At 50.0% G+C, this 12,518-nt stretch overlaps 1 protein-coding gene across 1 annotated transcript; it reads right to left on the bottom strand.

Annotated features, from left to right (window-relative positions):
* Nucleotides 1-9,925: 9,925 nt before the first annotated feature.
* On the bottom strand, nucleotides 9,926-10,918 carry N7520_001623 (RNA-binding protein; the record flags this gene model as incomplete). The annotated part of the gene is made up of 3 exons (XM_057135558.1): nucleotides 9,926-10,241; nucleotides 10,305-10,800; nucleotides 10,858-10,918. 3 exons carry the CDS (start codon nucleotides 10,916-10,918, stop codon nucleotides 9,926-9,928), a joined length of 873 nt encoding a protein of 290 aa, XP_057001494.1.
* Between the last annotated feature and the right edge of the window lie 1,600 nt (nucleotides 10,919-12,518).

Here is a 12,518-nt window from a genome sequence, read left to right as displayed (position 1 = left end):
CTTTTTGAACTATAGATGCTATGACATCCAAGTCGCACGCGTGACTTGTATCTCTCTAGTGGCCTCACAAAAACATGACCAATGAAGTCTACACCGGTCTCTTCAAGTACGACTGCGCAACATCATGAAACAGATCGGATTAAGTCAATTCGAAGTCGACCAAGTATGATACAAATATGAAGCGAATGCTCAGCACCACGGTCACAAATGTAAGTTCCATATTAAGTCAGATACTGTGCGTTAGCCGTTAATCCGATGAAATGACACTGTACACGTACATTGCGAGCGTCCCCTGCCCCGCACCCTGATGAGGCTACCATAGTACGACCATCGAACAGCATGGTATACTGCACATGTCTCACCGGAAGCAGTCATCAGTCTACGAGAAGTATACATCATCGAGGTCTTATCCGGGCAACTGTGTAGGCGATTGAAAAGGCATCGGGCAAGAAGCAGAATGAGTCATGCATCCGACACCCTCTAGTCTGTCCCGTTTGAAGAGCAACCTGGTCTTGGGTTTGAGTTTGCACTCTTCTTGATTAAATGAGAGCACCTGGGAATCTACGAAAGAGCCCAGTCATCCTTCGTCATTCAGCATTTCACGCAGAACATAAAATGCGCCTAAGTAGGCAAGTCAAAGCCCTGTGGGTTTCATGCGTTGTGGTCAGCTGCACAGCGACGCATAGCTGCTCATCTGATAAGACACATGACTGCGCGGTAGCTGAGATATATATTTGATGAGGTGGCCGGAGAAGCGTCGTGTCATGACCCATCACCCGCGATCAGCACGATGGCATTCCCTAGGACAAAGTCAGCAGAGCTTGCTGTGCTTGGAAGAGCAAACAAGCGCGCTGAGGAGGGCCCGAAGCGAGCAAAGATGAATTTCAGGCAGCCATGCAGGCATGTACGCGACGGCGCAGATGTCACAGGGACTCGACAGGACAATGCAGCGTAGAGAGACACCGAGCTTGCATCTCGCACCACACCATCCTAGCGCAACTCTCACTGTTGTGCCTGAATGACAAGGAACTGAGCTAGATGTCAAGCACCAATGTGCAAGAGCCGTTCTTTGTTCTGCCATTGGCAATTCAAAATGTCGGCCCGACACGGTCATGGCTTCCTCTTCATAGATTCTCACACCTGTCGGAGTGATGGGTGAAATTGATTTCACCGAGTACACTGATTTCTGTATTTTTCGATTCGCCAATAAAATGGGCATGGATTTTTGGAAGCTCAAATCGATTTCTCTTCAGCAGCATCGGGGCCGTGGCCGCGTGTCACGTGATAGCAGCGAATGTTTTGAAGGAAAGCAAGGTGGCATTCGGGTCAGCAACCGACAAGAATCTCGAGAGACCCATTCGATTTTGGACCACTCGAGCAGGACCGTGATTTGATCGATACTTCGAGAGACGGCGCAATGCGAATGCACCCTTGATGAGATCTCCCAGACCTCAGAATGACTACTGATATGATAAAGTAGGAAAGCTTTTCGATGTGCTTGAAGACTGAAGAGCCGTATGAGATCGACCAGATGAAGTAACACACCGGCGGTGGCGCTTCGTCGATTGCTCTGTCAGTCGGGCCAGAGTTGCCGAGCTCGCAGACAGCACTGTATATCTTCCCAGATGTGGGCCTCATGTCACTCGCATTGGGACACAATCGTCCACTGACAGAACATCAAGTACCAGCGAACGCGCTTTCATCCGTGCCGCTTGGTAGTCAAGTCCGATCAGCCCATGAACAATGTCAATCCATCAAGGTTCTCTGAATGAAGTGATTCCCTGTGTTGAGACTCTACTGAAGTTTCAGCTTTCGCCTTGTCTCGATCGCATCACTTTGAATCAAGCACAAGAACGGCGTCCACTAGCATGTCATCGCAAAGGCTGAGTGGATGACAGGCTACAATGCACTTTCGCTCGAATACTGCAGAGTGTCCGTGGAGATCGGTAGAAGTCGGTCGCGCAGCATTGTAGACAGGGTTTGCAAGAAATTAAACATTCGCCAGCTGAGCTACCTGTCAAGCAAGGATGCAGAACGATGACGGCGCTCACGCCCTCATGGATGGAATTCAGCCTGGTGTCTCCAAAGCGAGAAAGGTTGGCACTGACGTTTCCGTCCACCAGTGTTTGGCAAGGGGAAGCTGCTTTTGATCCAACGCGACGGCAAAGGCCGTAAGGCCGTCCCAGACGCGGGTGCAGTATTGTTTACGCGACGTCCCGCGGAGTTGGTTCGCACATGACAGTGGCCTTGCCAGAGAAGATCTCATTCACAATGCTCGAGTGCCTAATGCTGGGCTTGTTCTGGTGATGCTCGGTTGAAAATACAGACCACGCTTTGGCGTGGCTCTGCCGGTCTCCAACTTTCGACTCACACCAATGCTCGCTCTAATCAACTTTATAAGATCTCTTCGGACCTCTTTTCTTGACCAATTTGACAGCTGCGGCCGATTTAAATGGCCATGATTTTTTGTCCGAGCAGATGATTCTGTTTCTCACTCAACTCCTGGTCGACTTCCACTCCCACTTCCACAGACCAACTCCCGTGAAGCAACTCCTACGAATCACTCACGAACCACTCCCACGAATCGACTCCCACAAGACCGAGTCCACAAAACCGACTCCCACAAGACCAACGCCCACGAGCCCACTCCCACAAATCAACTCCCACAAGACCGACTCCCACAAGACCAAGTCCGGCCATGGCACTGATTTGAGCCAGACAACCGTGGCGGTATGCATTTCAAGCCCTTCATGGGCATGTTGCTCAGCATGCCCCCCGTCTAGGAAATTGGCAACATGTACATCGAAATGAATTGCATATCCGGCAGAGGGCAGTCAAACGCCTGCGGCATGCAAATGGATCAGAAAAGGGACCCTTGACTCACATTTCGTGGTGACTGATCAGCATTTTGACGTGCGATCGGGGATGAGTGACCGGTCCAGAATCCACAAGTGAATGAGCTCATCTTGGGGCTGCTGAATCATAAAGGTGGCCCATGGGCAAAGTCTGGCACAGGAGCCAATGCTCAATAATTGGGCTTGAAGGCAGACGATGGGGGTGATGATCCCCGCCTCAGTCTACGTGACGAGGGCTGCTCATATTGGGTAGCAGGGACAACCAAGGGCTCCAGAAGTGCATGGGATATAGATTGGTCGCCATGGATCATCCAGCCCCCCATGTGTAGTGTGGGCCGGTCTTCATATTTGGCCTCTCGGCTGAAAGTATCGCACTGCTTCCCACATGTTGTTGGGATTGGCGAGGGACAATCGGTGTCGCCAATTGACGTTGAGGCGCTTGGGGAAATGCCTTCCACCGCAATTTATTGCATGCCGCCGAGCTCGCGTGTCAATGTGGAGACGACATACCCGTCACACAGTACTCTCGACTGGCGAGTTCGTTTCTCTCCCCACAATGGGTTGGCCGCACTACCCGGGACCATTTCGAAGATTACGACACTGATCGTGCTGATCAAGCGTGCAGTCGCGCCGATTCTGAGCAGCCTGATGCTAAGGACCTTCGTCTGGTACTGCTTTCCTTGTCCATATCGGTTCATCTTCATGGGATGCAAGGCGGGTCGTTGGAGCAATTCGAGCATTTGCACCGTGTATCGTTGAGTTGTTCCGCACTTGGCAAGTGACTCTCAAATGATGTTAGTATACATCCGGCGATATGGGGTCCACTCACAATCTTTCATCCTCGACCTCACCACTCTTTGGCCCATACATATGCTGATCCACAATAGCTCTCTCTCCATGGCGGAGTGTGTTTGTAACTTGTCTGGCACACTGATTCAATTCTCAACTCGCGCGAGATATTGGCGGCGTGTGCGTTGATACAAGATGAGCTGAAAGGTGGTAGTCCATCGTAACCGGAAGCCTTGATCATTCGCCCGAGGTGCGCCTGGAGGCATGTCCCACTGGGCACGGTATTAGTGACTGGATCAGAGGCACGACTTCTGACTCACATTTCCACGTAGCGGGCTGACAATTGAACCATCTTTGTAGTATTGACCCGAGGTGGTCGAGTATGGATTGAGCTGGTCGCAGGTTCCGTTTTTAGCGCAGTCTTTAATAGTGTTAGGCTGGCTGGGACATAGCTGCGCAAGACGAATTGCTCATGCTGTCATAGCTAAGAGAGGCGAAGTTCGATCGGCTTGGTGACCAGGCTCATGGGTGTCATACGTGCGGGATATGGTGATTTGGTCGAGATCTGGGACTCTGATCCTGGCTGGTAGACACGATTTGATGGCGGAACATCAACGGCGTAACGGGGTTGGATGACTTCATTGTTCAGGGCGTGCACTGTTTGTGTCAGTGAGTGGGACTCACAAATATCAAGGCGAGGAACTTGTCTTAGGCATCAGGGCCTGTGAAAACAGAAGGAGCCCTTTCGCAAATGGAGCAATGCTCAAGCTGCGGGCTCACAGACGCATGTCGTTCCCATCTCTCTCGCGGCGGTGACGAGCGCTGTATTAAAGAATCTACCCACAACCGATTCTGGTACACCACGGAAGAGGGTTCGAATGATTTTTTCTGCCCAATGGTAGCACCCAGTTATGAAGGGCAACATGTGCACGGTGGACAACGATCTTCGATGCGCTGTTGAGGCAGAAACTGGCAAGCTACCAATGGAGATGCCTCGCGCAGTTGTAAGAGGCAGGATGGAACGCAACGCTTGCGCGATTGTGACGCAAAGGACTTTGTCTTCCGACGCGGGGGCGATAGTCGCTTCGTTCACTTATCGCCTGACCGTAGGAGCTGGCGCTGTCGCTGGTTCTGCACAAAGTGGATGAAAGATATGCCCGCGATCTGCTGTTGCAAGGCAGCCGCATGTCTCTTCAGATTAATCACTGTCGTCGAAAGCGATGACTCTATCCCCTGGTGACAATGGCTTCCACCAGATTTGACAGGGGCAGGAAAATAGCAGAAAGCGACAAGCCTTGTGGCAGAATGCTCCATGGCCATCTTCCAGGACTAATTCATGCGATCGACGTCTGTCCCGGAAAGCAAGATCTGTCCACCCACCGGATTGACTTCCGGCATTCTTCTTACTCGTACACCCCGCAGGTGAGGAAGCCAGTCCCGCCGTGAAAGGGTCCTTCAACACCCAAGCTTATCAGACCGAAGTTGGTCTTCGCATGAGGCGTCGTGTGTTCTCGGTCGGTACAAGGGTCGCATTGCAGCCTCGACTCCAACCAAATGCGGAGTAGTTGCTCATTTTCTCGGCTAGCGCTGCCATTCGGTTGGCATCCAGTGTTTTTGGCGAGCGGTGTGTGTGATTTCAGCAATCGTGAGTCAGTCGTGAGTCGCGTCAACTCCCACACTTTGAGACGGTTTTCAAAGCGAGATACATCACTTCATGGCAAAAGTGGCGACAATGCAAGACGCGTGCGAGGCTCGTTAAGCGGTACGTCATGCTTAGCAGCGTCTTGGCTCGTGGCCATGCAAGATAGTCAGCATGTGTCTGATAATATGAGGGTTCACTCACGGTCTTTGTATCTACTTTCGCCTTATACGAACGATACACAACATTGTCAAGACAGCGTAGCTATCGTCTTGCGAGGACAAGCCTAATCTCAAATTTGACCCAACGCATCCCCCGTCTTTCAAATCCATGACTTCGATGAAGTCCATCTGCCCTTCAGCCAAGATCATGGTTGACGGTCGATGGGTGGTTATGGGGCAGAAGTACCGAGCAGACGTATCTATCCAACGGATGTCCAGCCGCACAACAGTTGTGGCCGCGATGGAGTGCAAAAGTAGCCTTGCTTGAGAAACTCAGAACATCGAATCATTCAGGATTACGGCGACGTGGGCATGAATTGGGGAGGGCTCTGGGATGGCGGCATTCAATACTCAGAGGTCTCGCTGATGATCTCGCTGGAGGCACTGTTTGACAAGTTCATGTCAGCAATGGACCCAAAGTATGGGCCCATGACTCACAAAGCGTGATCCTTCACTTCAAGAGCGTGAGCCTCATGACGTTCTCATTATCAGTGTGGCCGTCAGGTAGATGTATACCCTGAGGAGTGCTGACTTGGGGCCGCCCTAGTTGGATAGACCTGGCTGGTCATAACATTAGGTTTTTCAGTAGTGTTCCATGGAGTTGGCTGGAATGACTTACCTGCAGGATGCCTCACTTGCACTCTCATGGCCAAGAAGCTAGTCAGAAGTCACATCATTAGCTCAACTCAATAGGGCATGGATACTTCAGCACATACAAAAGGATTGTGGCCAGTCAAGACTCATGGTCTGACTGGCAGGCACGAAGACCGGTACAGTGGAGCGAGCCATCCAGTGGGTAGAGAGAGCCAGGTGACTTGGTGGTTTGGGTGTGCACCGTGGGTATCAGTGACAGCAAGAGCTCGGGGTCAAAGAGAAGGTACTTATCATGAGTCTTCTACAGGAAGGCATCTCGTTTTGGCTTAAGGGATTCTTCGGATGCAGTAAGGAAGAGAGTTGTTTCGACAGAGAACCGATGGAGGAGGCCATATTTATAGGTTTCTTGACTGGTCTTGTTACCGCCCGCTTTGTATTGCCGCGGTGAAGTCTTTTCTGTCTGTCGCCTTTTGGGGGGCATTGCTTTCGGGGGCATCGAATTTGCCTGTGCAAAGTAAGGCCTGTTGAATTTCCTTTACTGAGGTGATGGGCCAGGCAAAAATTGGTCCAAGTACAGGCCGGTGAAAAATGGACGGTCCTCTTAAGGTGGATCGTGCCCTCAAGTAATTTTCTGAAATTTTAAATTATTGATATATTGTTATAAATTCTTAATTTTATATTTGATTATAATTTGTCCTGAAGAGCGTTGATCAACGATCAACCTTGTCGCAACGACCGTATTTTCAACACTTGAACACAGTGGGCAGCGATCATCGCTCGAATGCGACAGCATGCACTTTTATCACTATCATCTGAACTTCAGCTTTGGCTGTTGATCTAAAACAGAAGCCGACGATCATGCTGTGTTTGGAGGAAATCTGCACCAGCGCCTCACTCGTTGATAATCGAATTTTCAGGGTCTAAGCCATCGCCCACTGAATTTATTTTCACTGAGTGTACCGCAGCCATGCCACATTGACTGTAGTACTACGGCTCTTACTTTGACCTGCCTGGGATAACACACATTGATGATTGACACCATAAGCCGACTTCAGCCAATGCAGCCAATGCTAGCCAAAGAGCCTTTTATGTTGGAATGCCAGATCTATTGAGATCAACGGTCTCTGGCTCTGGGTGTGTACATTGATGCTAATGGCGAACTTGGTGGCGTATATTGTTTATAAGATATCCTTTGATTTCTTCAATGGACCGGACACCCGATAGCCGAGAATGATAGTCAAAATGTATCACAACAAAGCATAATCTTCCAGTTCACAGTGTGTCATAATGAGTCACGCGCGACCATTACCTAGTGGCTTAGATAACCTCATCGATGCTTGGAGCAGAGATATTATCTGCATCGCGGCGGACTGCATTGAGGCGATTGAAGGATTTCGACGATCTCAAACTGCCTTCTGGCCCCTGCAAGCCACTGGAGTGATTCCATCGCTGTCCGGTATTCTTGGTCCGATCGAGGGAGCCGAGAGACTAAATCAGCTCATGCTTTCTTATCAGCCAGAGAGTTGCGTCCCCTCACACTATCATGGTTTGGTCGGCGCCATCACTGGAGATTTAAGGATAGTATATATTGTTCAACAATCCTTTTGATTATGAAAGTAGACTGCCTTTTCAAGTACATCTTCTTTCATTATCGGTACCTTCAGCCTGTAACACAACATTGAGGTCTCATTGGTGTTTGAAAGAATTGTCCGTCTGAGTCACACCTCGATTACACCCGTGGTTCGCCCTTCTCGCCAAAAAATACATTCGTAGAAATCTCTATTTTCTGTTGTGAGTTTTTTTTAATGTACCAGCCTCTTGCTAGGAATAAATAGCACGAAAATAAAGGTTCCATGGATCTTTGGACGAGTCGGCTGGTCTTATTATCAGCTGAGAGGGGAAGGTCGAGGTCGGGGTCTTCGTTCGAGGCGGCCGCAGGCTTTAGTTTTCCGCATCTAACGGGATATCGATGGGAAGAGACAGTGAAAGGGTGGAAGGGGGGGAGGACGAGGGGCCGGAACGACTGGGGGAAAGAAGGACCGAGAAAAGAGTGTGGAAGGATGGCCAGTACTTTTGTCGACGATTTGTAGGGCGGCATCTCTGTCATTCACGATTGGTAGTGATCTGCATTCTAGCCACGCTATTATTGGACTATCGTAATATGCTGTTGAAATCCTGCATTGGCCAGGGGTATACCACATTCGCTTAGTCTCCCAGATCATTTTGGGGCTCGTCGGAGGTGATCATGCGAACAAGCACTCAACATCCTAATAGAAAAGATACACGATGCATGGTGCGAGGGCAAAGTCCTCAGTGTGGCGAGCTTCGATGTCAAGGGAGCCTATAACGGTGTGGATCGGGGTGTCCCGTTGCGGATGTTGCGAGAACGACGAATCCCGGAGGTCCTAATCCGATGGGTTGACAGTTTCTGCTCCTCACGACGGGCGTCAATCGTCGTGAATACCTACCAACCCGAGGAAATGGCTATCGCGCACGTGGGCCTACCACAAGGCTCACCACTCTGTCCTATTCTCTTCCTGTTCTTGATTGCAAACCTGGTGGATGTCTCTATCACCAGAGGAAAGGGAGCAATCGCTTTCGTCGACGATTATACACGCTGGACTGTAGGCGCATCTGCTGAGGCGAATACAACCACACTCCAGCGGAAGCTCATCCCACGAGCGTTAGATGGGCGGCGCAGTCTGCGCAGCTTTTGAGGCAGGTAAGACATCATTCATCCACTTCACGAGGAACCAGCGGTAGCGCCAACTTCCTGCGGTCCCATTACACGTGAATGGAGCGACTGTTGCCCCGGCGCCTGAAGTGAAAATCCTCGGCGTGATACTCGACCGGGGGGTAGGGTTCAAATCACACATCGGAAAGGCTGCGAATAATGAAATGAAAGCCGCCCTTGCACTAAGACGACTACGCGTGTTACCTCCTTCGGTTGCTCGCCAGCTCTTCACCTCCACAGTCGCATCGAAGATTGATTATACCGCATCTGTGTGGTGCCCTATACGACAGGATTCTATTGTTACGGCGGGGATCGGACGCCTATTCGAAGCCATCCAACGAGTCGCGTCTCAGGCGATCGTGGGCGTGTTCCGAAACACGGCCCTCACCATCGCCGAGGCCGAAGCGGGAATTGAACCGACTGCCGTACTGTACGCCTTCGAGCACGCATCTTGAAGCATGGGATAATCTGCCACACCTTACCAAATGATCACCTCTTCTGGTCCTGTCGAGCGGCGGCCGCAATGCAGGATGGGACTTACCCGTCACCATTCAGAATATTGGCGAAGTACGGACCACAATCCTTGTCTGACATGGAGGGCATTCGACCCTTCCCTCTAGACCCGTGGCAACGGTCTCTCGAGGAGTTGGTCGTCTTGAATAGTCAGATCTCGCATATTTTCTCACAAATTCGGAATACAGCACTGGGGCTTTCCGATTACTATGGCTATTGAGGTCCGACATGTCGCCAATGAGAGCCGTAAATATATTACAGCGGGAACAACAGATAAATTGTGGAGAACCCCAACAGTACTAGTACCGCCGGGCAAGGATTCTTTGCAATTTTGTTAGCCTTTTAAAATGCCATTCTTGTATTGTATGTACACACTCCAACCACTGGTCTAGATTGGACGGACTAGCTGAGAAGTGGTGCGGTCTCGGCCTCCATAGAATGCGACTCGAAGGGTACATACTTCCGGCAACAGGGCCTTACAGACCCTTTGTGCCCTGAGCATCAGTCCACCGAGAAATTGATTCCGTTCTTGGTATGGGCCCAGATATTTCTCAAAAGACTGTGACATGTGATGGAGTGATCACTCTTTATCCATCCTGCGCCAGTTGCTGGATAGATTAGATTCTCCCATATATTCAGACTTGTTCGGGCGCAAGTAATAACTCTCGTCCTCGCGGCGACCGCACCCTAGGTTCGTACGACGATTCATGAGCGTTTTTGGTATGTCCCTCGCGGGTGCTATCTTTAGCCTCCCTCCATTAAAGAGCCTGCCTTTAAGTACTTTCATCGCAGCGTCCGTATCATCTTTGGTTTCGAAATCAACGAAGCAGTAGTGGTGATCCCCCGGTAGTGATCTTGTATGCTCGTGTGGAGTGATCCGCTTGCCAACCGCTGTCCTAGTAAAAAAATCCCATCAGCAAAGATGCATCCTATTGAAAAGATGAAAAGTCTTCACGTACGGGTTGAAGCCAGCGAAAAGCTCAGTGATCTCTTTATTGTGTTGGGCTTGATTAAGCATCTTTCCTAATCCACCGACATAGAGCCTTCGCCCCTCGTAATTCTCAACCATATTATCAAAGTGACCTAGTGCCCCGTAGGGACCCTGCTCAATATCCTCCTTGTTGAGTCGGCCAGTGGTATTCTCGCGATCTCTAGGTTGTGATGTCCAATCGCCCCAGCGCTTAAAAACATAATCGTTCTCGCGGTTCAAGCGGCGATCGTGATGTTTTTTGGGTTCGCATGGACCGACCTTGATCGGTCGCCCACTTATTTCTGCTTTCAAGGATGTAAGTGCACGCTCAGCGATCGTGCGGTCAGTGAAATCGACAAAGCAGTAGCCCGGGTTTCGCGCATTAACGGGGTCAATGGAAATGTGGATTGTCTCCAAGTGGCTAAAACCATTGTTGGCAAGAATTTTTTCGATATTGTATGGTTTCGCGGTGTAAGGAAGGTTGCCTATTTTTCAATAGTCAGCATTATCAAGCAGCAGAGTCGTCGGCAAGATGGTCGTACCCAGGTAGATACGTCTGCCTTCAGATAAGGCATCTGGCAGGCTCTGAGGAGCATCCTCCATGACACGTTCAATTAGCGTGTGAACAGCCTATGCTGCTGTTCCAGATCTCTAACACGGCGCAACGGAATGCAGTGCGCAATTTTTATCGATGAAAATTGTTGAGTTGAAGTCCGAGATTTGGTAGACGGTACGACGGTACGAGTGGTCACGGGAACCACGTGACCTGAGTCGTTGGCTCTCAATGCGGGGGAGACTAGACCTCGACAAAACCCGTCTTTGAACACGTTTTTTGGGCCCCCACGGGTTTTTGAAATAATATATCTATATATCACGTGAATTCATCCACTGTACTCAAGTTTCCGCCCTCCACGGGTTTTGCGGGTTCGGGTCCTGATCTTGGACCCGTTACGGGTTTTGTCGAGGTCTCCCCGGGAGACCTTAAGAGGGATATAATTGTCAGGATTGAGAGCCCCACAAGCCTGTTGGGATTAGCTAATCTTGGTGCCTCAGGCTGCAAGCCAGACCGCTGCGTGATATACAGCGACCTCGGGGTTCAAGGTGCTTGCACGATGCCTTTTGCACAGAGATTTTGCAGAGATTTCACGAGTTTACCATGGTTATATGCCTCGTTTAAGAGGATTTCAGGGTTGTGTTGGCCGTATTTCGGATGCCAAAATGGGGTATTTAAAGCACTGTTTTTCCATAGAAAAAGAATCAGACTGTACTTCATCTTTTATCCAATTGGTTGCATGTATCTGGCAGAATCCTAGTGATTGACAGATTCTTATGCTGACTAATATGAGGTTGAATGTTTGGAAGGCACAAGAACGGATCTTCTCCGGCAAATTAAGGAATGGGCCTCTTCTCCGGATGGGAAATGTTTCTTTTGGCTGAATGGGATGACAGGGACGGGGAAGTCTACGATATCCCGCACTGTGGCACGATCATTGAAGGAGAATCTAGGAGCAAGCTTTTTCTTCCAAAGAGGCGAAGAAGATCGAGGGAATGCTAGAAAGCTGATTCCGACACTAACCACCCTAACCCTATGGTGCCTAATCTGCCTTGGACTCTCCTTTGTCTGAAAATTTTTCGAAGAACTCTCCGTTAAATCACAGCACTGGTTCTACACTCTCCGGCCACATCCGCGGAGACACGCTAAGAGTGCATTAGCGTGATGGAAGTAATTATACCAAAATTTACAGCGGTTTAATGTAAGAAACGTTATTTTCATCTAAAGAGAATATTGACCAATAAGCAGGCAGGATCAACGAATATTATGATCTGGGCTGTAATTTCAATACAGGTAGATAAATTGTGATCTTGACGGTATTGTCTCCTCGGATCTGGCCAGAGAGTGTAGGCTTCCCCAAAACCGAAGTCGGACCCAACCCAACCCTTAGGGCCCCAATTTCTACCCACATAACTCACCCCTGAATTTTCATAACACGTATGACATTGCGCCCGCTGGTACTTGATCTTTTGTTGGTGGAGCGACATGTCCAACGGTGGGTGAAGCCACATCTGCCCAGCTATGCAGTGCAGTCTGCGAGCTCGGCAACTTTGGCTCAATCCAAGCCCTTCAGAAGCCTTCCGTCCTGATCTTATCAGTCGTTCTGAGGTCTGGGAGGTCTCAGATGCACTCAAATTACGCCGTCCCTCG

Source organism: Penicillium odoratum (genome assembly GCF_028828045.1).
Source record: "Penicillium odoratum strain IBT 22623 chromosome Unknown utg000001l_segment0_segment0, whole genome shotgun sequence".
NCBI classification, from domain to species: domain Eukaryota; kingdom Fungi; phylum Ascomycota; class Eurotiomycetes; order Eurotiales; family Aspergillaceae; genus Penicillium; species Penicillium odoratum.
The sequence above is the reverse complement of the archived record's forward strand: the minus strand, read 5'-3'. Positions and strand labels throughout refer to the sequence as shown.